Consider the following 27681-nt stretch of genomic DNA (forward strand, 5'->3'; position numbering starts at 1 on the left):
CAACCTGCTGGATGTTTGAGGAGCCTTGGCATCTGCTGGTGTTTCATCAGGTCAAGGTCAGGTCCAAGGTCAGCACAGACTCCAAGAGATTTTAGAGCTCTTCATGCTTCCTTCTGCTCCCCAGCTTTATAAGAATGCTGATTTCATTTTCATTCACTTGGTACCTGCACACACAGCCCAAAGTACCAGTACCTGGTTTGAGGACCTAGGTCTCCCGAATTGTAAGTTTTAATTCTCTTTCAGTAGTAATCATCCAAAATCAAAGACATTAAAAAAACACTTGAAATCGATGAATATTGCCCCGATTTTTAATAAACAGGAATTACCAAGGTGGCTCTGGAAACAACATTTGTTGTGATCTGGCAAATCTAAATGGAATTTAAAGTAAAATTAATTGGAAATAGGATTTGTCAACAATTAAGTTCAGCCACTGACCGCCACAACGCCTTAATGTATGGACAGGGAGGGATGAATCTCCTGAATGTATCTTTGTGTTCTTATATTGCTAATATCCACCTTGTTTATGGACCTCTGATCGTGAAGATAGTTGAGTGCATCAGTCGGGTAAAATGAGTAATGCACCATAATTCCAATAGATGGCGGTATAATAACAACAGACAAACGTTGAAGAGGCTCCGTGTGAATAATGTTATCTAACAATACACCGATCTCTTGACACTGTTTATGGCATTATTTCAATAAAACCTGCGACTGTATTTTCTTTTAAATTTGGAGGAATGATATTATTAAAACAATGGTATAATTTTCTCCTAAAATCCAAAACTATGTTAATGATGGAGCTACATTTTAGTGGTGATATGCAAACGAGATGGAGTCTTGAGTGTTAAATATTCATTCTTTCGTGCTGGTGAAAGTGTTGTTCACTGTGGGGCAGAAAAATGCAAGGTCACACTTTAAATTCCATGATTATTTATTTATATACGGGCTGTAAGCATCACAAAATATAGAGTTCAGAGAATTCTTCCACAAAGATCTATAACCGAGTAAAAGAGCAACCTTTGGATCTATTCAACAGTGGAAATGGAAGCAGGCGAGTAGTGGTGGAAAGGTTCAGAGCTGCAGCTGTATCTTTATCTATTCCTTTCTCTTTTAGTGCAAATGCAGCAGTGTTTCCAGGGGATTACACACTATTAATAAAATAGGATTGTACAATATGAACATTAAGGTTGCTCTTTTATTGCATATTGTTCAGGAACATACTTGTTAAAATAATGTTTGTAGGATCTAATAATAATTTTATAGATATATATTTCTCTTCCATTTCTAAGCATCAAATGGCATCTCATTAACATAACAAATTTGATTCTAAACAATAATAAAATACCTGAATATAAATAACATGCTTTAAGCAAAATAAGTACTCATTTACAATGGTAGTACAAAGCTGTCAAGCCTTTCCATAGAGCTAAACATACATTCTTTCCTACTGAAGGCCACTTTCAAACAAAGCAAACTGTACAAGAATGACATCAAGTTTTATTATCAGATGAAATATGTTCAATTCTTGAAGAAGTGGGGAAAATAAATGACTGTGTGATTGTACTTTTAGCATCAATCAGAAACAAATAAATAAACAAAATAGCAGAACTAAATTCCCACACTGCCACTACAGAAATAATTATAAATATTAGAAGCAACTGAAATATTACAACCAGCTATCAAGTTTAAATACCAATTAAAAATGGAGAAACCATTATGAGACTGTGCTTTATATCTGTGATGATGATGGTGATGATGATGATGATGTGTGCTTCGTACACTGTCTGCAGTAACCGTGCAGATCAAACCGCTTCTATGCGTTTTTCCCAGCTTCCACTTCTGGACAGCTGTCTGTGTCTGTGTGGTCTACATGCAGGTGATAATCGTGCGTGTCCTGTTTCTGCGAATGCTCAGTGACGACCGTCCACATACGCAAGACCAGAGAACACAAACATGCTCATGACCGGGCCTGTAGTCAACGAGCTCAGTCGTCGACGCAGCATCTTCACATCCTGACACCTCTTAAGTGAAAATAAGCGGTGATGTGTTGTCCCGTGGAAATCTTTTGGGAGCTGAAGACAAATTAGTCCATCCTCTCAACATTAAAGGAGCTAAAGCTTAAGATTTGGTTTGAGGAATTAGGTTAGAATTTGGTTTTACTTAGCCTTTGGGTTAGGGATTAGTTCTGATGGCCGAGGTTTGATTAATGGACAGCGAGGGGGTGGCTCTATTTTCCTTGAGAAGACCATACTAGTGTTTCTCTTCAGTTAATCCATACAGCCATTTTTACACTTACTACTGTAGGTCAAATAAAGAAGCATCTTGTGTCCTTTGTTCCTCTCTGAACCCCGAGGAAGGCTTCTCTTGTAATAGGGTCGAGTAAAGTACTGCAGTCATTCATCTCCAGATTCATTAAACACAGATTGCTTTGACTTATTACTGTGGGGAGATGTTATTTATATGGGGGAATGGTAGGTCAGATAAGGCAGCTCTCCTTTATTAAATTGTCCGTCTGTTATCGTGGAAATTAGTGACAATAATGGCGCCCTGTTTTCAACGCCTCAATTCCAAGCGGTCAGCGCCGAGGCCACGCTGAGCTATAGCCTCCGACGTTTTCCATGAATGACAGCAATTTGTTTCCGCCTGTCCTCATAAAGGCCGTGTGTTTGTGTGCGTGTTTTAAAACAGTGAGATACTGAAAGAAAGCGAGCGACAGAAAGAGGGATTTGTCTCAAATCTACACATATTTCAATGGCACTGCTCCACCCGGGCCACACCAAGTATTTACAACATCGCTGACATCCCCGTCGTGACTGGTTTGTGCTCTGCTATATAATATCATCCAAGAGATGAGGTGTGCCCAGCCAATCCAGTGTTCTGGGCTCAGATGCGGCCATGATCATGCACATAAACTGCTTCCCCGTCCTCTTGTCTATGGGGTAAATGGTAGTAGGGGTGAACCTCTTGTTGCTCTCCACAAACTCACACAGCCGAGAATAGATCTTGGGGTACTCGTGCCGCAGGAAAACTCCTCTGGTCCTGAGCTCACGCTGGATATTGACGAAGCAAACCTCTCTGGCTTTCCTTCCTTCCTCTCCCTCCTTATCAATATCTGGTGTGCCCGGGGGTGGCGTGAGGATGAGAGTTTCCATTTCACTATCCTTCTTAAGTACCTTTTTGTCCGGGCTTGAGGAGGCCAGGGACACCTTTGCATATTTTCGGACTGTTGGCGCTTGGACTCTTGGTGGTCTATTAGGCACTAGTTCCCCAACAGCTACCGATACATTCAGAAGGAAACATTCGTGTGGGTCATACTCATTGCCTGCCAGTTGCAGCTCCTTGCAGTATTCCCCAAGGTTGTCTTTGACACTATCAAGCTCTCTGAGGGACAAATAGGTGGGAGACATGAGGAGGCTCTCCAGCCCAACTTGCATAAAGTTGACGGCAGTCTCCGGGTTTGCAAAACCCAGGAAGAGAATGCCTCTCCCTCTGGATAGGTAGCCAGCTTTTGCGAGGCGGGAGAAGGATTTGTGGATCTCTGAATTCTCCCTGCAGTATTTAAGAACGTGTCGGCAGACGCTGTTGACTCGGCCGTACAGACAAGTCTCTTTATGGTTCTCCCAGTCGTCCCGGCGACAGTTTCGCGAGCAGTAAAACGTGTAGCAACTGTGGCATGACTTGAAGTACAGGCAGGCGTTGAACATGTTCTCGGTGCGCTTGCACCTCTTGTTGGCACACACCATTGTGTCGTCATCATCCGTGCTGTGGTCTGGAGAGCATTCTTCTGCACTCCTTTGGAGAGCATCACATCCACTATCAGGGTCTTTAATAGTATCAGGGCTTGACTTGGAAGATGGGAGCTGTGTATTGTCCAGCCTGGGAGACCCCCCCTCTTTGATGTCATCTTCGATAATTAGTTGCTTGAGCTGGTCTAAAAGGCCTTCGCTTGCTTTGCCGGAAGCTGGTGGCTTGTAATCAACAACCAAATCGGCCAAGAGTTCATCCAGTTGTTCTAGACTCTGCTGAAGTGAGAAGTTGTTGTGTTTCCTGTCTTTCCTAATGTCAGCCATGTTGGATATTTGCTGATGTATTAACCTTGGGGATGGTGACTTTTCACCGCCCAGTGCATCCCAGCGTACAGAGTGCACCTCGTGCTGTTTGTTGTGGTGCGCGTTTAGGTCATTGTCGGTGATGGTGATCTCGGGAGTTACATACCAGCGGCCGCCTGCGGCGTTCTTCCAGGGATTGCCTGGGCCTCTCTCTAAGGAGTTCTCAGAGAGTGAAAGAGCTGCGTAGCGTCGCGGTGAACTCGACAGGTTGAGTATGACGGGCTGAGGCGCCACGTCGGCGGATGCTCCGTGCCGTGGTTGGTAAAATAGGTTCTCATAGCTCCTTCCGCGGGGCACCGTTTGCTCTCTGTCCTGGTGGGAATAAAGGATATTATCCCAGGACTTTGAATGGTTTTTGGCCTCTGCACCTAGTCGACTTGTCTCCTCACAGCTATTATACCACGGGGGCAAACCGAGTTCTCGCCTTACTCTTGGTGGCGTGAGTTGTGAAGACTGGTTGGAGTAGCCGGATATACTTGAACGATACCAGTCGTCTGTAAAGGCTTGGGACATTGGAGGACGTCGCCTACCCTCCGTATGATACGGCCTTGATGGTAAGTACTGTTTCTCTGGAGAACCGTAAGCTTTAGGATAAAATAACCTGGAGTTACTCACGTGGTACGGGTTGAAGCGGAGTTCCTCGCCATAATAGGGCCTAGACATTGGGGTTTGGGAGATGTAGGACCCGGCCTCACTCGTTGAGTAAGGCCTGCTATATGCCGACGGGAACGGCTCTCTGGAAAGTTGGTCTGTATAATACGACCTGACGGGAAGAGTGTGCACCCATCGAGTCCTTGGATCATACGGACCGGTCATTGAACTGCCATAACTGGTTAAACTGGATCGGTCATCCTGAAAGTATGCTCTTGAGAAAGAAGGGACCGAAAACCTGACAGAGTCCTCAACGGAGTAAAACTTACTCGGTATATTAGGGTTCGAGTAAGCTCTTTGTTCTTGAGTCAGATATGGAACAGTTGGGGACACCATTCTGTGTAAGTCAAGATGCTGGTAAGTGCTGGGAGACATGCTGGTGGAACAGTGGTAGCCTTGTCTATAAGGTCCACTGTAGTGCTCGCCGGGAGCGGGCGTTGGCGAGGAGACGATCTGCCGTGGCAAATACACACCTCTGCTGCTGCTGGGCTGACCGTATCGCTGCCAGAGATGCTCGGACGGTACGCTCGAAACCTGCCTGGATGTGTGCTGCAGGACCGAAGCATCCGGCTTGATGTCCACACGACACCGGACGTGCGGGGTTACGTTCCCTTTCATTGGTTTACTCTCGTCGAAACAGTCAGACACGTAGAGGGGGGGAGTGGGGCTGCAGTTTGATAGGATGCACATCGTTCAGAAAAGCTCTGTTGGCTGTAAAGTTCTCTCGCGTTTCCGAAGTCTTTGTCTCTGTTGCGGCCTTGGGTTTTTCTCGCATCTTTTTGGCTTCTGGAGGAGACACGGAGATGGGCACAGGAGTCAACGTGGCCTTGATTCTGGGAGCACTTTTAGATCTTGTCCTTTTTTTAGAATCAGACCAGGTAAGATGGCTGGGTTTGTCCTGAGTGGTCTGCTGCTGCAAATGTCTGGTGTTGAACAGATCGGGAGATGAAAAGCGTAGATATCCTGGCTGATCTAGGCTATTCCACGTTACACCTTTGTTTACTGTTGGATTCTCGGCCCCCTTGTAAGGGTATTCTACTGGGAGGGACTGTGGATCATCCAGGGACTCAATGAAGTCAAAGCTGCGGCAGTGTCTTTTGTTGATAATTTCTGGCTTATCGATCATTTTTAGGTCACATTGCTCGGAGGAGTGGAGAGAAACCGAATGCTCACTGTGTGGATTTAGAGGAAAGTCCTGATATAGAGTTGAAGCCAGTATATCAGGTGGATGCGTTCGGGTCATTTTAAAGGAACCACAGCATCCTCCGTTCAGTCAGACTCCGGATCAACGAAGCCTGTGGGAAGAAAAAAGAACAAATCATTCCTTAATGTCACAGGCTAAATGTAAAAATATGGTTTAAATGAGGGATTTATGCAACAACTACATACTTATGTAGTTAGCAAAATACCTCAAAAACATATCAACACTTTTTAATGAAATCTTCAGGTAATCTTGATAATGGACCAAGTAACAGATGACTAAAATTCCAGAGGGACTTTGAACTTCCAAAAACCAAAGCCAAGCGGCTTTCCTCATAAAGCGACCTACTATGCTAAATAACCTTGTATTATACTGCCTGTACTGCATATAGAATTTATACTACAGCTGTAAGTCACAATATGTGAGGAAATGAGCTGGTTGGCTGAGGTCTGCACTCTCCGCGTGCTATTAGTTTAAGATACAAAGTTCATTACATTAATTAAAGAGAATGACACATACATACAATACTGATTATAATTTTAGTGGATATGCTTGATGATTTGCAAATCGGGTGCTTTTATGAACTGCAACCAGTCATTTACCAATTATATGAATCCATCACAATTAATAATGTTATATGTTCAATTAAAAAATGGAATTATATCATTTGCATGCCAGTCTGTTGAGATGCAGGTTAAAAAAATACTTGAAAACTTGTTAGAAAACTCAATATGACAAGAACACTAATGTGGATTTAATTTAGAACAGACAAAAGGACGAAATTCTACAGATGTTATTGCATCTTCCATTACATCACTTTTCCCCGTGTGGGACAATAAAGGACCTGAATCTGAATCTGAATCAACCTAAAATAATATCTTCTTAAACCCTCCATTTGTGAAAGTTCCCATGTTCTCAGGAAGAACACGGAGAACAAATGCATGTTGGTATGCATTTGTTCTGGACTCATGTGTCAAATGGGCTTTCTTGTTGGCAGCCTCCCACAAGCTAACACAGAGCGACCATCTGCTCATCGTGAAGACAGAGGACTGCCCAGCCTCCCCCCCTCCGTGCGTGCAGAACACACCCAGGCAAGCATCACGCCAGCGCACACATGGCCATCACACCAACCGCCGCCGTGATTCACGGCTTTGCTCAGACCCTCTTCTGTCACCGAGACACCTTAACCTTTATGGCAATCGCCACAACGCTCGCAGTTCCCCCGCCAACATTATCAATGTTTAATTACAAAGATGTCATTGATTATTGGAGTACAGCGAATGAGAGGGATGCTTTGGCAGAACCTGTCTAAATTTAGGATAATATACATCCGTTATTTATTCCTAGAGTGTGAGTGGAGATGAGCAATTCCAAATTAGAAGGGAGTGAGGAAGATTGTTGTAATTAGAGAGAATTTAACTTGTACAAAGTTCTGATTTTCCAAAAGTTTCTGAACTTGCCTCAAATTAAACCATCGTAAATCTCTGTGCTGATCAGGAATCAACAATTTATGTGCGGACGTCTCATTTTTGTGACCATGAAACCAAGAAAATAGACCCTTAAATGCCAATATTCATAGGTTAAATTGCCAGGGGGAAAAAGAAATCATAGCAATATAATGGCTCTGGGCTTCGTCACTATATTATTCTTTTATGAATCTGCTGTGATAACAAGCCCAATAATGTTGGAAACATAAAATAATAAATGATTTGGGGGAGCTAATGTGTTTTAAAGCGCTACACAGACTTACATGACTGGAAATGAACAACAGCCCACACACTGCAGACGGAGGGATGCTGTAAAAACAGAATTATGCCAGCAAAGAATACATCCTGTCATCAAATGTTTCAAGGAATATTAAATCTCTTGTAACATGATTGCGCGAAAGGCCACAGGAGGTTGGTGCTGAAAAAAGAAAAATGACAATTCCCAGCCAAAAACACAAATACGCATTTTCTGTGGAAGAATTATCAAGAATAACGTTGGTTTAAAAACAGGAGATGCAAGTCTAATCCTCGACTCATCTTGGCTCCCGCAGGAGAACTGTAGACTTTGCAGCGCAAGTAAAAATCCACATACCACATTCTGTCTCCATGGCTACAGCACACAGCAAAGGAACCATGAAACCCTGCTGGAGTTGCACACGGAGGCCAGCCTGCACTTCATCATTATGAATTGCTTTAATATGGTCAGAATCCACCAGATTAGTACCATGGCTTCGGGTTTGCACAGCTCCTTCATACATTCGTACATGGGCCAATAAACTGCTGTGCTGTGAGTATTCCTGGAAAAGCAGTTTATATTTATTTGCCTACAGAATAAAAACTATTCCGGAGTGAGTCCTCTCCTCCCCTACGGGAGGGACGCATTCTCGCAAAGATAAAGTCGATCCTCCAGATCTGCCCACTGGGCCATTTAGCCCTGAAACGTTACCAAACACTTGCTCTACCGCACTTGAGCAGCGCTTTTATTTTGGTGCAGCGGCACAAACGTCCGTCACCCTCTTCTGCCTCCACGGATGCATTTCGGTGCGCAATGACATCATTTTTTTTTTCAGTGAAACGAGGAAAAAAGGTGGCGGCTTCAGATCAGGCCACATACTTAAAGAGTTCGGCTAAGTTTCCAAACAAACGTGCGGGTTTAGCAGCAATAGTGGGCCTTACCATCTCGCCGCTCTGGTCGGATGCGGCGGATGCGCTGAAGACGCGACCTTCCGCCGATCTGCCAGCATCCAACGGTCCTTCATGCTGCCCTACATGCCGTCGCCTTTCAGCCGCAGATCGGATGCGTTTACGTGCGCGTATGAGCAGGTTGTGCCTGTGTGATGGAGGAGAGGCAGGAGGTGTGTCTGAGCCTGCGCCTCTGCGCGCGCCTTTGGAGGCGTGACCGCGCGTGTTTTAATGGCGTTGATGGAGCAAGATGGTTGGGCGTGTGGGACGACGCTCGGGGGTGGTGAGAAGTCTCGGAGCAGCAATTCGAGCCCTCGCTGCAACCCTGGATGATAGGAGACCCAGAGGAGATGGCATTTCCGGTTCCTGTTGTCTTCTTCGTGCAGCGTGAGGAGTTAATCAATACTTTTTAAAGTTTCTGCACATGAAGAAATGAGCCCACAGGCTTAAACCTTCTCCGGGTCCAAATAGTTATAAATAAATGATTATTCTAATGGTTTATTTTAATGGTAAAAATATAATGCGTATTATTATTATTATGAAATAAGAACAGATCACTCGTTGTTTTGATTTGCTGCTGGAGTCTGTCCATCTTGACCTTATGATAACTCCGTTTTTCATATACTTTCAGATGAATTTGGGTCAACTCCTTTTGTGTTTCGGCTAAATCAAGATGCCTCCCATGTTGTGCACATGGGATCCACAAGCTGACCTCTGCTGCCCACTCTCCTCTGCTGTCTGCATTGAGGAGCACGTGACGTTACTCCAGGAAAACTGCTTACTGAAGCACCGGCAGACCACGATGCTACTTGTCTCTGCACCACAGTGAACCTGACCTGTGACAGCCCCATTTACCGAATATGATTTAGAACAACAATCAACTCAATTTCACACGGCCCTGCATCCCACGTTTCTGAGAGTGTGATCCATTTGTGCACCCCCTCCTCCAGCACGGTGCGCTGGCATCAGTTTGTGTCAGCTCTTGGTTCGCAGGCACAAGTGTCTGTCAGCTGGGCTGCGAGCAGGTGTCTCCGGCACCTTAGCGGCTCTGCGGTGATCATAAAGAAGTGCACAAACAGAAGGGCTTTCCAATCATCTGCAGCATTGTTGCTAATAAACCTCCGAAAACGAGGCATAAAATCCTCAATGAATAGTTAATGTAGGAAAGTTCAACCCACTGATTTAAAGTTTAAAGTCTTCCTGACTTCCTGATGAGAGGACATGTGTTCTCCTGGTGGATCTCTTGGCAGACTTTATTTAGGGCATCGTTTCCCTCCTGAAGACCTTTGCTGCAGCACGGAGGGCGGATGGTAGCGCATATGATGTCACAGCAGTGCTCCAGTGATTCTGACAGTGGTTCCGAGGCTCTCGCTCAGTCAGAGAACCCCATAGAAGTCCCTGTGACTCCCCAGACCATCACTGACCCAAAGCCAAACTGGTCATTTGGGGGATGTTGCAGGCAACAGAGCTTCTCCAGAGCTTCTCTAGACCCTCTCATGTCTGTCACAGGTTCTCAGTGTGAACAATCTGTCAATTCTCTCTCTCCCTCTCTCTTTCTGTGTGTGTGTGTGTGTGTGTGTGTTCCTGCTCAAAGAAGCATATGCCATCCTGCCTCCACCTCCCCTGGTGCACTGGTCTGTCTTCTGGTGTCGCCACCATGATTTGATGCTGTGCCGGGATACACAAACCTTCTGGCTACCTGCCATTCTGGTGGTCTATCTGAGCAGCTTCTGTAGAAGGATGGCGGGTGTGTGTGTGTGTGTGTGTGTGTATGTGGGGGCGGGGTTCACCTGAAAAGCTGGTTTATTTAAAAAGGTTGTTTTGCTAAATTCCTCCTGCTGTTTGACTCTTTTCCACAGGTTATCTGAAAATTGATTCACAAACGTTACTGTTTTATACCCCAGAGGTTTTTCCAGAAGTGGAAGCTGTGGTAAATATGTGTTCCCCTTATTTTAGTGGTATATTATCCCTGTTTATCAGCTGTGACCTTGTCCTGAGTTTGGTTTATGCACTATATATGACACAGATGTGTGTCCTTAGCTAGAACATGTACAGTATTTTCATCAGTTGAACTTGTAAATAGATACAACCTTAAAAATAAGGAAACACATCCTTATAGAGCAGTGTAGGGAATATTTGCATGCTTAAATATGTATGAATATATATTGCATTCCCACTTGAGATAAAAGGTTCTGTGTTTTAAAGATTGATTCAGTCAACCCGGCGGATCTTTGTAAACTTTCCGATTTCTGTGTTCCTACAAGGCAGAATTACATAACAGATGCAGAGATGCGCACACACACAGCCAGGCCCCCTACTTACAATGTTGGGCCCAAAATAGCCAGGCTAATACAAAGCTCGGGTTATTTTCCAATAGAATGGTGTGTGGAGGAGAGCAGGATAAAGAGATGCTAGGAGTTGCTGCGCTGCACTGTGTTTTTGGGGCTGTTTAAGACTCAGGAACCTTTTTAAACACTCATCTGCATAGACTTTCAACAAAAATTGGTCCCTGTAGAACTCACATCCTTTCCAGCACAAAGGAAATATGTACAGTAGATTGAATCTGATTCTGGAGGGGAAAAGCAACATCAACTCAGTGGGCCCAGCAGGAGGGAACACCAAGTCTTCTCTTAATTCCTAAATCTCTAATCTCTAATTTAATACACACAATCCTCTCTGATGCTCCGGTGGTCCACATGAGGAACTTACTGTGCGCGTATGGATGAAGCCAACATAAGTATCTGGATGCAGATTTGTTTTCTTGGATCAGACAAGATTTGTTCATCTTGCCCCCGAATGCAGCAGAACGCCGATTGCCCTCAGATGGAGGAAGTGATGCTGCACAGAGACAAACCAACATTTGAAGGGGATCTTGCTCTCCCAAATTAGCATGTTTGATTTGGCCCGGAAAGCAAACGCACAAGAACACTTTTATCTTCTCCAAGTGAACATTCATGAACAAAATCATGCACAAGCCAACTGGGAATGTTTCCACAGAAGCCACAGTGAGTAAGAAACTGGTCTCGCGGGGAATGACGTCATGCCGACGACTCCTCCATGGTGACCAGACAAATTAACGGCAGAAAGACGGAGTGAAGGTGGAAATTGCCTGTGAGCCCTCAGCCATTCGCGGAGGTGGAACCATCCAACTCCAACAGCTGATAATATCCAGTTAACATATGGTTTACCATAATGAAGCCCCCCCCCCCCACACACACACACACACCTTATCCCTGCAGCCTCATGCCAGTTCATGTAGGTCAAAACAAGCACAGATATTACTCCTCTGTCCTGTTCTGGAGAGCCACACTAAGACGTCCCATGGCGAGCCTTAATTAAACCTTTCTTTCACAGCACCTCCCTCATCCCTCACTTTTCAGTTGCTTTCCCTTTTCTGAAAGTGGGGGGTGAATAATTTATGTGACGTTGTTACATAAACAGGATCTGCTGTGTCATGGCAGGAACAAACCTCCTCTGGTTTAATTCAAACACCGATTTGGGGGGTTTTTCATAATGGACGACTGTCATCGGGGCCTGGCTAGTCAAGACAAACAACAAATCTTCTGTGCTCCAGTTCAGAAGAATCAATGAGGTCCTTCTAAATATGGACCGCTCTCTCTCGCTCCCTCTCCTTCCCGCAGCAGCACAATGTAAAAGCAGTACTGACTTGCACCACTTGTGTGGGGATGTAGGCCTCAATAGAATGGCCACAATAGCAGCTCTTTATAAATAAAAGGAGGATAAATTGAGTAGGTGTTGGTTTGGAGGAAGAGGTATTTTGACCAAGAATGGCTCAAGATACAGATTCTAGACCTGGATCAGTTGGGTGACCTCTGACCTTCTCTCATTGTGTGAACAAGTATGTGATTACAGCATAAAGAGTGTGTTCTGTGAAGTTTTATCTATGAGAGGGAATATTTAGAGCCTCTTTTTAACCAGGTAAAAGCTCACGCAGATTAAGAATCTCTTCCACAAGAGCGACCTGGATTTGATCCTGATGTATCTGTATTTCCTGCATGTCAAGCTAATGCCTGTGGACATTTAATGTATGTATAGTTAAGCTTCCCAGCTGCACCTGTGCTTGCAGGCTGTTGAAATGGGTCAGATCTAGAAACACCCAGGCTCAGAGACAAAGTCCTCAGTGGTCCTCTTTTGTCTTCTGTGTGTTTGTAACAGTGTAGAAAACTACTGTAGGTACCTTTGTGGTCTGATTTGGTCTGCAGTGTTACACACAGTGGATATGAATGATTACACCCAGCATGAGTGTGATGTAAAATACTTATATCTTCTTGTAGTATTAGATTATCTATCTATCTATCTATCTATCTATCTATCTATCTATCTATCTATCTATCTATCTATCTATCTATCTATCTATCTATCTATCTATCTATCTATCTATCTATCTATCTATCTGACGTCACAGGTTGGTGCCCCTTGTGGTCACAAGTAAAATCGTCACCGTACAACAACAATAATAATAATAATAATAGTCACCCATTACACCTTAGTGTAAAAAGAGGCAAAAGCATAAATTAAGTCTGTCAATAAAAGTCAAAATCTGACATTGAGCGACTTTATTATGTTGTTCTGAATTGTTGTTAGTTTAACACATTTAAGGTGTCTGTTTTGCAATATAGGATATATAGGATATTTGTAATATTCAGGTTTGAGAAACCTGCCTGATAACATCAGTGCTCTTTAAACCTGACAGTGACACAAAATAAGCAAAATGAACTGCGAAACCCTCAGGTCTAAAGTATAGAAGATGAGTAGGTAGGATCAGAGGGATCAAATTAGTATTTAAATGTTGAAGAACAGGCTCAGCAGTGATTCTGCAGTGAGGAAAATATTACATTTTGTTAAAATGACTATTTATACTCCAACAAAGGCAATTAAGTTTGGCACATATTATATTACTGAGCCAATAATGACACACAAGGAAACAAATTTGATTGTAGACTTTACTGAACATGTGCATGTTTTTATAACATTTTCACATCATATAGCTACATTGCATATAACATCACATTTGTCTTTACATTTAATTGAATCATCTAATGCAACAATATATTTATAGATAACAAAACCTCATCTCTGATTTTTGCACTTACATTTATGATGTACACTTTTAAACGCGGCAAGCATCAACCAACAAACGTTTCACCTTTGTCACACCGAATACACATTGAATTTAGAAAGGATGGATCTACCAGAGGAAGTAAAGTACATTCACAGATTATCACAACAAATGACGTAAGAAAACAATGTCGGCATCGATAACTTTGCATTGCACCGCTCATCCCGTCAATAGTTGCCATGGATGTATGTGACCTTTAAATTCCACCATCCCTGCGAACAGTATTGGCTCATCGTCACGAATGACATTCTTAGTGCTGACACCGAGTCAAGGTTCCGCCGCCCTGATTATATTTTTTGGAAACTTTTATGAATGAATTAAAAAAAAAAAAGACACATTTAATATCAAGCGTAAATAGCAGCAGGAGATAAATGCCACAACTCTGCATCACCCACAGCACATTAATTTGGTATTTTACATAACATTCACGCGTTTATGCACCATTGAGCACAAGGGGTCACTGTGGCTACACGCACGGACTGAAACACACAGGCAGCGGAGAGGAACTGTAGGAAAGTCGAGTTCTGTCTGACTCCAGGCTGTTGGGTTTCCCTCCAATCAACGATTCTGCCACCTTTTCTTGACATTCCGGTGGCACTTCCACTCCGCTCTCAGTGGCTGATTTGCCAAACCGAACGCCAAGGAGTGAGGGAGCACGACAGCCATAGCATATGGCTTGCACGTCTTGCACGTGCAAGTCCCACGTCTTGCAACCGTCTTGCACGTTCTAGAACTGTTAAAAACTCAGCCACGGTTCTGAAACCGATTCACGTGAGTTCAAAAGAAAAAAAATCACAACGTACAGACTTGCAGCCTGAGTCCAAGGCAGACGAAATCAACCTGAAAAGAGGCTTTTCCCACTGTATTCAAGTATAATTTTGCAATATATTCTGTGCACAAGTGCAGTTGTGAAAATCAACATTCTATGTGACTACAGTGCATGCTCGACCCTCGTCACTAGTACAAACACACAACAGTGTAATGGAAGACCCTTACACACATACAAGCCTCCCAATCAAATGGAAATCCCTGAGACAGCTCCATTTGATCTGACATTCTTGTCTGTGTAAGACTTGCTTTGAAAGTTGCTTCTTATTTATTTATTTTAATCTAAGTGGAGAAAGAAAAGACGGTAAAGAAAGTGGCAGCAGTAGCATGTACAACACCGAACAGGTCACTCTACACACTAGTTTAGCTACTCGCACCAGTGTCGGGGGGCTTGAAAATGCAACCACGGCCTCGTGTGCACATGCAGGAAAGTTGTGACGAGGGGGGGGGGGTCATCGGTGTGAATGGACAAAAGATCAGCGACACGCTGGACATTCTGAGTTCGGGACTGAATAAACCCGTTCTTGGTCACGGTGATGAAACCTAGGAAGGTATTCCCACTGTTGTTTTTTATTATTATTGCAATATTATTGAAACATGGTCCCCAAATGTCCTTCCAGGTGGAAAGTTTAGGGTTAATTTAGGAATAATAACAACTGCTTCACTCAGAACTTCTAGAACGGTACTGGTGTTATTACTGATCACGTGGTTTACAACACACACTATTGATTTTACAAATCCCAGGACGCAAAAAAATCAATCGTGGCAGAATCGAATCTTTTTTTTTTAACAGTCTGATTCCAGCAATACGTTTCCTCGATGCTGTACAGTCCCTGTACAAAGAATGTAATAATCATGCTTTTATTTTGATAGTACACATATGAAGTGGATGTCCTGAACCCCGTAATAACATTGCTGATGCAAACGCGGCGCCTGTGCACGAGTTTCCTGTTTTTAGGGGCCAGTCTGAACATTCCTGTTCAATTAAAAACAACTATTTTGTCCGGCACAACGGAGGGTCATGTTTTTTTCTTTAGAACATTTAAACGCTTCTCACAATGATTTTACACAATAAAGTTTCACCAACAAACAAGTAGGATTTCTTTTTCCTGTGTATGACTACATGCATATGCACCTCTGTAAGGTGTTGTTCTGTGTCACATGTAATAGGAGGAAGGAATGCTGGAGAGGACAGCGCCTACATTTACTGGGTGTCGTTTACTACGATTTATTTTTCTTACTTAGGCAGTGGGTTTAAAGTTCGTCGATGGTCACACAAGTCAGACTTGGTCCTGGTGGGTCTCTCTGTCAGTGGAGGAGGAATGGGTACGTTTCAGTCTGAGAAGAGACTGGCGAAAGATTTGCGTAGGTTACGGATGGTTTCAGCCTTCACCTCGTCCTGGCTAAGGCTGGCTCGCGGCGTTGGGGTTTCTGGAATGTTGAAGGTATTGGTAAGAGACTGGGATTTGCTATAAAGAGAGAGAGATGGCAATAGACGAGAGGAAGAGGCGATTAAAGTCATGCAGCAAACCCATGAAATGACAAGATTGGGAGACAGGACAGAGAGGGGGGAAAAACGATGGAGAGCGTTCCTTTTCGACAGTCATTCAATATTATTTTATCATTTCTCATTTAATATGATAAGAATATTGAATGGCCTTTTTTGGATGCACAGTGGATGCACGTTTAATCAAGGAAATGGTGAGAAACTTAATCACGGAATCCAAATTCAGGCGTCATTTTTCCTCGAAAACCCACCGAACGCAGGAAAAATCAGCCATTTCTCAGCTGGTAAAATTCTGATTATCTCTTGCATGGAAGTGCTTCTGCATCTGACCGTGTGACGGTAACTCGGCCAAACGATTACTTCATTACTCGTCTACTGATGATTCGACCTTTAATTCCGAAGCTCCGGGGACTATCAGTGAAATCCATGGGTTACCAAGCTTTTCGGAAAGCTGCTAATCATGTCGTAAGCTGCTATCGCACGCGCTTGGCACAAAACATCACCACGTCCAGGTTGACCTGAAATGTGCTGTTTTGTGAAGCTGCTGCTGAAGGGTTGAGAATGAAAGCTTCAGTCATGCATTAATCATGACATGCGTATCTCAGTGCGAGCGTAACGGGGGAACTCCTGCTCAGGGCTGCTCTACACCACTGTCTCATCTGGCTCTAATTACTCACTTTAGTTGAGGAGTGCTGCCCACTGCTGGGTTGTCCTGACTGGGCTTCTGTGGGGGCTTGGGCTTTTGCTGCAACGGGGGTCGTCCCCCTGGACCCCCCTGGCCTTGAGCAGCAGGTTGGGGCTGCTGGGTGGTGGGGCGAGCCCTCTGTTGCTGCGACCCACTCTGGGACTGCTGCCTGCTAGGCTGGGCAGGCCTGTCCTGCTGTTGGCCTGCTGCTTTATGACTCGGCCCTTTCTGCTGCTGCTGGGACACAGACTGTTGTCTCTGATTCTGAGGCAAACCTTGACCAGAAGAAGGTCTCTGGCCTTGAGGAGCTCCCTGACCTGGCGGCCGCGTCTGAGCAGCTCCTTGGCTAGCTTTAGCCGAGCCGCCGTCGCTAGCAGCGGAGCTGGCAGGAGACTGCGGAGCCTGCGCAGGAGGTTGGCCCTGAGGCTGTGGACGCTGCTGAGATGGTGGGTTTTGCTGAGGACCACCTAGAGAAGAAAGGAAGCTGTCGCAATCAATGACTCACCAAGAAGACAAAGATCATTTTGAAACATTGAGACAGGGTGTTACCCTGAGGTGAAGGGCGCTGCTGAGGGGTGACAGACTGAGGGGACCCTGCCTTCTACAGGACACAGAGGAGGCAAAAGGCAGAAAAACAATATTTATCAGTAAGTAAGTGAGAAATAAATGAGAAAATCCCTTCCGGGGCACAGAGATTAGCTCAACAGACAGATAATCACTGGGTTTCTGTGGCGAGTTGGGCTTTAAACATTGTGACATTTGCCGTACGTTATGCAGCAGAGTCACAGCCCTTTCTCCCACACTCCTGTTTATAAATGACACCACAGCTGGAGGTCTGACTCCTTCGACCAATGTCTTGGCCAGCTCAGTGTTTTGAGTACCTGCAGTGGTTGTGCTGACGTGGAGCGAACTGTGTGAGAGCTGGATATACGTGGAATAGTCTGGTTCATCTTAGCAATCACCAGATCCGCTATCTGGACGCGGTCATCATCCTGCTGGTCTCCAATCAGCGGCATCGAGCAATCATCAACCTAAAAATAGACAAGCCGGGAGACGTTCTGTCTTCCTCTCACGACCAGAGACAGATTTGATTACGCTGCCCGAGAGTACCTCTATGATGTAGTCCCTGCCGTCTTTGCCGTGCAGCGCCTCCACAGCGCAAATATCCAGCCCTCCAAAGATGTCAGCGCACGCATCCACCCACATTCTGTACCTACAGCAAACAGTTATGAATAGCCAGAAGGACATTTCAGGATTTTCTGGTTATAATTTCATCAGCATTTAGGAGGTCTTACTTATCAGACATGGCCACCTGCTCAAGCATGGATGATCCGGTGTTGGTTTTCCAGTTCCCAGAAATCGACGTTCTCCTATTCATTAATTAGAATTTGGAATGTAATATAGTACGATGTGATATAGTAGGTTTCGCTTTTCTTTACTCACATGTAAGCTTTGTAATTGTCACCGATCTTCTGGATGCGCACGTCATACTTAGCGTCGATGAAGGGCTCGGACGTGGCGTAGGTCTTGGTGAGGGCCACAATGCTAGCAATATCTTGAAAATCATATTGATTGTCCACTTTGACCTTGAGAAGAAAAGAGAGAAAACGTATCACGCCGCTGCGTTGACAAGGAGACGCTCGGGGGCAACCTTGAGATGTCCTCACCTTTCCCATTCCTGAGTGAGCGTGGCCCATCTTCACCACAACGGGGAACCGAGGAGAGCTGATCTGCAACGGCAGCACCATCACACACTTGCTTCACTATATGGACCCTTCAGCAGCTTATAAAAACTGCAATATGATAATATATTATACAATATAATGTTGCAGGGTGCTTAGATAGAGCTGATACGTTAATTTATGCTTGGAGGGATGTTAAGATCGTCCCGCTGGATCCTAATTCATATAGCAGTGTTCCAGAAGTGGCTCTCGGCATTAGTGATAGTATCTGAATAGTTCATATTAATAATTTTGCAGGTGACGCGGCGTCTTCAGCGCAGAAATGGAGCCGGGATTCATTTTCGAAGATGTGTATTAAAGCGAGTTGATTAATAGACGCCTCCGTTATTAACCCCCGGAGTCAAGCAAATAGAAGTCTTCCTAATGATTCATTTTCAGCTAAATAAAACCAAAGGGTCCCCCCTCCCCTCCGTCAGTCGTCATGGAAACACGATGCCGTGCCAGTGGACCGGCGTGAAGGCACGTGTGAACACGGCCTGTACTCGCTGAACCAGTTCTTGTTCTGCGCATCATTTTCCTTTTTGCTCCTGCTCAGCACCGGCATGTGTGAAAGCACGCTCACTTTCAGTCCCACGCCGCTGCGCATGCGTTCTAGCATTTAGGCCGTTTGCGTATTTGCACATCTGCAAAAGCGCAGTTACGACTCTGATCTTCTGTATAATCTGAGACTGGAAAACGGTGCGATATTCTTCCAAATTTCAGCAGATTAGAAGGAGAAACACAAAATCAAAAATGACATGTGTCTCAACCTTGTCCTGTACCGTAGTCGATGGTATATTCTTACAGTTGTTCGCCAAAGGCCAGATTGGAACGGGGGGAAAAAAATCACCCCACCAGAAAATGTGGCTGATCTCAGCTGTTTTATGAACTATTGAGAGGAAGCTAAACAAAGACGCTGGGGGGGAAGGGGTCTCTGTGCCGAGAGGAGACGGAAAAATCTCACCATTTCCTTGTGGTTGGGATAATAAACCTGTTCGATCAGCGGGAACTCCTCTGGACCGAGTTGCTTCAAGAGTCTGGACATCTGAGCAAACTAAAGTAAAAGAATCAACCCTTTATTACAGGCTTCCTGTTGACATCTCTCATATTACATATCAATACTGGCAAAATGACCTAAATCTGTCACTGTTAAACTGGATTCTTGTGAAGAATGACGAGTAAAAATGCACGACTCAACCCTTTAACCAGTGGTAAATGAAAGGTTATACTTTCCCTTTACTGACAGACACGTTTTAAAACCCCATTAATAAAATGGCGACAGTTTCAGGCCACAAAAATTCTAAGATGCACATTTATCTGGAACTGCAGGACACTTACCACCCACGGTTTGTCACAGAAGTTGTAAACAGAGTGCAGCGAGTTAACCGTTGGCAGGCCGGCGTACTGCAGCCCGATCACCATGTTGCGATGGTCTCCGTTCTTGTCCATGCTGAAGGCGTGCTGTCGGATCAACACAAAGTCTGGCTTGAAGGACCTGGAACGCAAGAGCACATTCAGAAAGTGATGGAATGGGATGGAAATGAGCACGCTTTATACTGTTGAGCTGCTGGCACCGGCTGGAATGAATGAAAACAGAACGAAAACCTATCTCAAGGTTATATCTAGTTTATTAAAGTCTACAACACTGATTGTAGCTGACAACAATCAAACCCCTGAATAGAAAAATGCCTGTCCATTATATGATGATATTCTTCTGCTATTTTTCAGACTTTACCCCTTTATTCTTCCTTTTATTCTTTTTTTTGTTGAATATAAAATGAGGAAATTATAGACCAACTGCACCACCCGTACGTGTTATAAAACCACATAGATATCTATGAAATATATCTCTGTTAACCACCCGAGCCCCTCATTGACGTGACTTGTCCTCTGAAAGCTCCATAAAAAGTGACGCCTGCAGTGACTTATGAGATAAGGACTGGCTACCAGTTGGCATTTTTAGCTGCAGAAAATACATAATGACTAATATATTACAGCTGCCCATAAACCCGACACCTGTTAGGTTTAAGCACAGCTACATACTCACTTATTAACTTTATGGCCGTTCCTGAAAGCGTCCACGGTCACGCTGTAGGCGCCCAGTGAATTGGCCACTAGGTTGATTTCAGAGAACTCGGCCTGAAAGGAAAATGTCACCAAAGATTGTGTGAAACACAAAACAGAGACGCAGTATGTTTGACATTAAGCTGACAGAATTCTGTTAGTTCTGTTTGAAGGGCCACAGTGGAAACGGATAGAAAATAAAATAGGAAGAGGGGAAAAGCCTCGGGCACAGACACGTCTCCCAGGGATTATGCTAAAAATGTGCTGATAACTTCCATTAGCCAACCATGTTTGAGCCCGTGTGTGGCTGGTTTATGCTTGGTTATATCTTTTCTACCACCTTTGCATCATTTGGGTTCTGATCATTTGGGTAAATTAGAGCAAAAGAACCAATAAGCTGGTTAAAGAGGTCCGGGCTCTTTTGAGTGGTCCAGCAAGACTTTGAGTTGGTCACTCAGAACGACTAACTAGTGGTAACGATCTAAAAATGTAGGGCACAGAGCGCCTTCCTTTCCAGGAATCATGGCCCAGTTACTCTAAATAATCCACAGACCTTGTCATGAGCAGGTTGACATGGGAAATACACTGTTGTCCATTTAAAACAAGCAGCCACTTGGAGAGAGATCTGAGCTGCCTTCTTTTAATCGTGGTTGTTCATATTGTGACTTTTAGTCATTTAGCAGGCTCTTTTGTCCAAAGACGCAATCAAGCACCATGTAATTGAGACCTATGGAGGTCTGGAGGTGGCTCCACCATCGGGGAACGAGGTGTGAGCAGAGTCTGGATGCTGTGCCTGAGCAGACGGCTTTACTAGATGTGTGGAACGCAGCAGACCTGGGCCAACATGGCCTGGACCTTGATCCAATCGTGTAAGAGGAAGCAGGTCCAGCTGGGACTCTGTAGACCAGCATGAGCGACATGAACTTAAAGAGGGAGCTACAGGTAGCCAATGGAGGGCCCCGAAAACCAGGAGCTCTATTTTACCAAGGTTAACTTGCATCCAAGCAGACATGAGGGACAGTTTGAGATCTGCTTTAATACGCTCTCTCAATGGTCTTGGACAGGAACAGGAAATGGGATAGTTCCCCAATTCAGTCGGAACGATGCTGGTGGAGAGGGAGGAGCGGATCATCAGAGTGATTGCCGGGGTGATAGAGGGAGCTATTTTCTGTGGTTAGGTGGAGTCCAGTGGGCATGGAGGCGTGCTGCCCTCTGGGGGAGCCAAGGGTGGCTGAACAGGGCGAGCGGTGGGAGAGAGAGAGTTTGCAGAGGTCGCGATGGAAGGTCAGTCGGCCTCATCCTGAACTGAATGGAAAAGTGGTCTCAGAGCTCAGAGGGGTAACTGGATGGGGGGTCTGTAGAGCAAGAAGGAGAGCCAGGTTTGTGAGTGGGAGGAGGGGGGGGGGGTCCTTGAGGTTAAAGGACCTAATCAGGGACAGGAAGTGGGCTGAGCAGGGGTTGTCTAAGGAGATGTTGAATCCCCCAGGACAAGCTAGGGACCATATTTACATTTACATGGGGTCCATATTTTACTCACTGTGAAGAGATCATCAAGATCAACAACTGCACCTCCCCCACCGGCCCCACTGGCTCCTCATCCAACACCACATCCAATACTAGACCCCCCCACACACCAAATTCCCCCCTGCATGCATTGTTTCATAGTTCCCATCCTCCATCTATGACTGTTGATCTGAGTTCACAGGTCAGGACCTTTGACCCTTTCTAAATGATCTCTGTCACGTACCTGTTCCACCTTGATGTCATATTCACTGTGCACCTTTCTTCCTCTGAAGACCTTTAGCCTGCACAGGAAATGGGCATTTTTAAATCTTGATCAAGATGGATATTTCCCAGATACATTTAAAAAAGAAATATTTAAAAAACACCCGATGTAACACTATTAGCAGCGGCATGACATGAGAAGATTTAAATAAATAATGTGTACAGCAACTCACACCCACCTAAAGCACATTTAGAAATGAATTATGGATATAAACCAGGGCTTGAACTAAACATCTCCTGCCTGTTGTGACCCACCGAGGCTCCACGGAACTGAAGGGTTGCTGCTGAATTTATTGATCTGTATGGAATCATTTCACTATTTCAAACATGCACTGCAGAGCACATATAGATGGATGGATGGATGGATGGATGGATGGATGAATGGATGGATGGATGGATGGATGGATGGATGGATGGATGGATGAATGGATGGATGGATGGATGGATGGATGGATGGATGGATGGATGGATGGATGGATAGATAGATAGATAGATAGATAGATAGATAGATAGATAGATAGATAGATAGATAGATAGATAGATAGATAAGCAGGACACTAGTCCACTGCAGGACACTAGTTTACTGCAGGACACTAGTCCACCGCAGGACACTAGTTTACTGCAGGACACTAGTCCACCGCAGGACACTAGTTTACTGCAGGACACTAGTCCACCGCAGGACACTAGTTTACTGCAGGACACTAGTTTACTGCAGGACACTAGTTTACTGCAGGACACTAGTCCACCGCAGGACACTAGTTTACTGCAGGACACTAGTCCACTGCAGGACACTAGTCCACTGCAGGACACTAGTCCACTGCAGGACACTAGTTTACTGCAGGACACTAGTTTACTGCAGGACACTAGTCCATCGCAGGACACTAGTTTACTGCAGGACACTAGTCCACTGCAGGACACTAGTCGACCGCAGGACACTAGTTTACTGCAGGACACTAGTTTACTGCAGGACACTAGTCCACCACAGGACACTAGTTTACTGCATGACACTAGTTTACTGCATGACACTAGTTTACTACAGGACACTAGTTTACTGCAGGACACTAGTCCACCGCAGGACACTAGTTTACTGCAGGACACTAGTTTACTGCAGGACACTAGTCCACCGCAGGACACTAGTTTACTGCAGGACACTAGTTTACTGCATGACACTAGTTTACTGCAGGACACTAGTTTACTGCAGGACACTAGTTTACTGCATGACACTAGTTTACTGCAGGACACTAGTTTACTGCAGGACACTAGTCCACCGCAGGACACTAGTTTACTGCATGACACTAGTCCACCACAGGACACTAGTTTACTGCAGGACACTAGTCCACCGCAGGACACTAGTCCACCGCAGGACACTAGTTTACTGCATGACACTAGTCCACCGCAGGACACTAGTTTACTGCATGCCACTAGTTTACTGCAGGACACTAGTCCACCGCAGGACACTAGTCCACTGCAGGACACTAGTTTACTGCATGACACTAGTTTACTGCAGGACACTAGTCCACCGCAGGACACTAGTTTACTGCAGGACACTAGTTTACTGCAGGACACTGGACCACCGCAGGACACTAGTTTACTGCATGACACTAGTTTACTGCAGGACACTAGTTTACTGCAGGACACTAGTCCACTGCAGGACACTAGTTTACCGCAGGACACTAGTTTACTGCAGGACACTAGTCCACTGCAGGACACTAGTTTACTGCATGACACTAGTTTACTGCAGGACACTAGTCCACCGCAGGACACTAGTTTACTGCATGACACTAGTTTACTGCAGGACACTAGCCCACTGCAGGACACTAGTCCACCGCAGGACACTAGTTTACTGCAGGACACTAGTTTACTGCAGGACACTAGTCCACTGCAGGACACTAGTTTACTGCATGACACCAGTTTACTGCAGGACACTAGTTTACTGCAGGACACTAGTTTACTGCAGGACACTAGTTTACTGCAGGACACTAGTCCACTGCAGGACACTAGTCCACTGCAGGACACTAGTTTACTGCAGGACACTAGTTTACTGCAGGACACTGGACCACCGCAGGACACTAGTTTACTGCATGACACTAGTTTACTGCAGGACACTAGTTTACTGCATGACACTAGTTTACTGCAGGACACTAGTTTACTGCAGGACACTAGTCCACCGCAGGACACTAGTTTACTGCAGGACACTAGTTTACTGCAGGACACTAGTCCACTGCAGGACACTAGTTTACTGCAGGACACTAGTTTACTGCAGGACACTAGTTTACTGCAGGACACTGGACCACCGCAGGACACTAGTTTACTGCATGACACTAGTTTACTGCAGGACACTAGTTTACTGCAGGACACTAGTCCACCGCAGGACACTAGTTTACTGCAGGACACTAGTCCACCGCAGGACACTAGTTTACTGCAGGACACTAGTTTACTGCAGGACACTAGTCCACTGCAGGACACTAGTCCACTGCAGGACACTAGTTTACTGCATGACACTAGTTTACTGCAGGACACTAGTCCACCGCAGGACACTAGTTTACTGCATGACACTAGCCCACTGCAGGACACTAGTCCACTGCAGGACACTAGTTTACCGCAGGACACTAGTTTACTGCAGGACACTAGTTTACTGCAGGACACTAGTTTACTGCAGGACACTGGACCACCGCAGGACACTAGTTTACTGCATGACACTAGTTTACTGCAGGACACTAGTTTACTGCAGGACACTAGTCCACTGCAGGACACTAGTTTACCGCAGGACACTAGTTTACTGCAGGACACTAGTCCACTGCAGGACACTAGTTTACTGCATGACACTAGTTTACTGCAGGACACTAGTCCACCGCAGGACACTAGTTTACTGCATGACACTAGTTTACTGCAGGACACTAGCCCACTGCAGGACACTAGTCCACCGCAGGACACTAGTTTACTGCAGGACACTAGTTTACTGCAGGACACTAGTCCACTGCAGGACACTAGTTTACTGCATGACACCAGTTTACTGCAGGACACTAGTTTACTGCAGGACACTAGTTTACTGCAGGACACTAGTTTACTGCAGGACACTAGTCCACTGCAGGACACTAGTTTACTGCAGGACACTAGTTTACTGCAGGACACTAGTCCACTGCAGGACACTAGTCCACTGCAGGACACTAGTTTACTGCAGGACACTAGTTTACTGCAGGACACTGGACCACCGCAGGACACTAGTTTACTGCATGACACTAGTTTACTGCAGGACACTAGTTTACTGCATGACACTAGTTTACTGCAGGACACTAGTTTACTGCAGGACACTAGTCCACCGCAGGACACTAGTTTACTGCAGGACACTAGTTTACTGCAGGACACTAGTCCACTGCAGGACACTAGTTTACTGCAGGACACTAGTTTACTGCAGGACACTAGTTTACTGCAGGACACTGGACCACCGCAGGACACTAGTTTACTGCATGACACTAGTTTACTGCATGACACTAGTTTACTGCAGGACACTAGTTTACTGCAGGACACTAGTCCACTGCAGGACACTAGTTTACTGCAGGACACTAGTTTACTGCAGGACACTGGACCACCGCAGGACACTAGTTTACTGCATGACACTAGTTTACTGCATGACACTAGTTTACTGCAGGACACTAGTTTACTGCAGGACACTAGTCCACTGCAGGACACTAGTTTACTGCAGGACACTAGTTTACTGCAGGACACTAGTCCACTGCAGGACACTAGTTTACTGCAGGACACTAGTTTACTGCAGGACACTGGACCACTGCAGGACACTAGTTTACTGCAGGACACTAGTTTACTGCAGGACACTGGACCACCGCAGGACACTAGTTTACTGCAGGACACTAGTTTACTGCAGGACACTAGTCCACTGCAGGACACTAGTTTACTGCAGGACACTAGTTTACTGCAGGACACTGGACCACTGCAGGACACTAGTTTACTGCAGGACACTAGTCCACCGCAGGACACTAGTCCACTGCAGGACACTAGTCCACTGCAGGACACTAGTCCACCGCAGGACACTAGTCCACCGCAGGACACTAGCCCACCGCAGGACACTAGCCCACCGCAGGACACTAGTCCACTGCAGGACACTCTGGCACGGCTCTGTCTAGACCGTGCACGGCTCTCACCAGTCGGTCTGCTGGTCATCGATGACCAGCAGGATCTTGGCGTTGCTGGAGCCTCCAGCTCGGTCCGCCGCCTCGGACAGCGTGGCCGCAGCCGCAGCCGTCGTCTGTTTCACAGCATTGGATATGGAGGAGAAGAAGCTGGAGCCTCCACCTGCAGCAGGCTGCGGCTGGCTGCTCGGCGGGCGCCTCTCCCCGGGCCCCGGCGACACTGCGGGGCTTTGCTGCGGTGGATCGGGCCGTTGGAGATCCGTCATGTAGCCATTGGGAAGGTTCGAGATGAAATTGCTGTCGGAGAGGCGTCGACGCAGATAGTTCATGATGGAAACCGGGCAGAACTAAGGGATCTCCGAATATCCTCCGGGTGGATGCGGCTCAACAGCTCGATGTTCAGCAAAATAGAATGACTAGGCTACTTTTTTCCATGTGCAATGTTGCCTGAAGAGAAACAATCCGTGAATCAACCGGGAGGACGATTTTCTGCAGCTTAATTAGCGACACACAGCATCGGAAACGCACAAATGTGGTTTCTCATTTGCACCAGTAGATGCGATTATAGAAGCATCTAGTGATGATCAGCAAGTGGAGCCTACCTGGGAGTGTATCACGCGCAGATCCGCCCCTCCGAGGTGATGATCTCTTTATTCTTGCCTCTTCAAACAAGTGTCCCCTGCTGTTTCCTGCGTCGGTGTCCAACCTGTCAAATCACAGCCACAAACCTTTTCCTCGTCCCTCCAGTCAAGTCCCAGTTAACACAGCCTGCCCTGCGTCACTCCCAGTCATCCAAGAGAGGCAGCCTGCCATCAGAATCAAGTCGACGGTGTAGGTTAACACACGTCCGGGTTTCAAAATAAAAGCGTAACATTCATTGCCTGAATATTGCGTAATTAGGGTATCATTGTCGTTATAATACTTCCATTTTTAGGGAATACATATACTATATGTCAAGAAATATAGACTTTGTGGACATAGAAAGAGAGAGAGAGAGAGGAAATATACTCTTAATGTCACCACTTCCGGTTTCTAGCATGTGATTGTTACCTTGACGAATGCGGTGTCGTGTTTTTGGCTGTGTTGGGTTCGGTGCTGATGTGGTGGACATATCACTACTGCTGTGGCTGTCGTGGCGTGATGATGGGATGATGTTACATCTTGTGGTGAAAA

General features: G+C 45.5%; 2 protein-coding genes across 3 annotated transcripts; both read right to left on the reverse strand.

Moving 5' to 3' along the window:
- Nucleotides 1-925: 925 nt before the first annotated feature.
- Nucleotides 926-8932, reverse strand: LOC115247516 (apical junction component 1 homolog). Its single transcript, XM_029829517.1, has 2 exons — nt 8625-8932; nt 926-6055 (listed from the first exon to the last, which is right to left on the reverse strand). The coding sequence occupies exon 2, from the start codon at nt 5448-5450 to the stop codon at nt 2829-2831; it is 2622 nt and encodes an 873-aa protein (XP_029685377.1). The 5' UTR covers nt 5451-6055; nt 8625-8932; the 3' UTR covers nt 926-2828.
- A 4648-nt stretch (nt 8933-13580) lies between these two features.
- LOC115247666 (synapsin-1-like) lies at nt 13581-27330 on the reverse strand. 2 transcript variants are annotated; one of them, XM_029830168.1, is made up of 14 exons: nt 27111-27330; nt 26521-26955; nt 22323-22380; nt 20559-20650; nt 19850-20006; nt 19476-19565; nt 18458-18520; nt 18234-18376; nt 18086-18160; nt 17901-18003; nt 17672-17821; nt 17340-17391; nt 16783-17257; nt 13581-16067 (listed from the first exon to the last, which is right to left on the reverse strand). In XM_029830168.1, exons 2-14 carry the CDS (start codon nt 26835-26837, stop codon nt 15932-15934), a joined length of 1911 nt encoding a protein of 636 aa, XP_029686028.1. In that variant the 5' UTR covers nt 26838-26955; nt 27111-27330; the 3' UTR covers nt 13581-15931. The 2 variants fall into 2 exon arrangements, with proteins under 2 accessions (XP_029686028.1, XP_029686029.1); XM_029830169.1 differs by having other exon boundaries at nt 13581-16029; nt 27111-27328.
- Nucleotides 27331-27681: the final 351 nt, after the last annotated feature.

Source organism: Takifugu rubripes, chromosome 21, assembly GCF_901000725.2.
Source record: "Takifugu rubripes chromosome 21, fTakRub1.2, whole genome shotgun sequence".
Taxonomy (NCBI): domain Eukaryota; kingdom Metazoa; phylum Chordata; class Actinopteri; order Tetraodontiformes; family Tetraodontidae; genus Takifugu; species Takifugu rubripes.

What these genes read in the sequence shown, in the direction of transcription:
- LOC115247516 (XM_029829517.1), bottom strand. Translation starts at nt 5,450, where the DNA reads ATGTGCATCCTATCAAACTGCAGCCCCACTCCCCCCCTCTACGTGTCT.
- LOC115247666 (XM_029830168.1), bottom strand. Translation starts at nt 26,837, where the DNA reads ATGAACTATCTGCGTCGACGCCTCTCCGACAGCAATTTCATCTCGAAC. An exon ending in CGTCAGCACAACCACTGCAG is followed by an intron (nt 17,392 to 17,671) that starts GTACTCAAAACA and finishes TGTGTCCTGTAG; the next exon opens with AAGGCAGGGTCCCCTCAGTC. An exon ending in GGCAGCACTCCTCAACTAAA is followed by an intron (nt 16,068 to 16,782) that starts GTGAGTAATTAG and finishes CTCTCTTTATAG; the next exon opens with CAAATCCCAGTCTCTTACCA.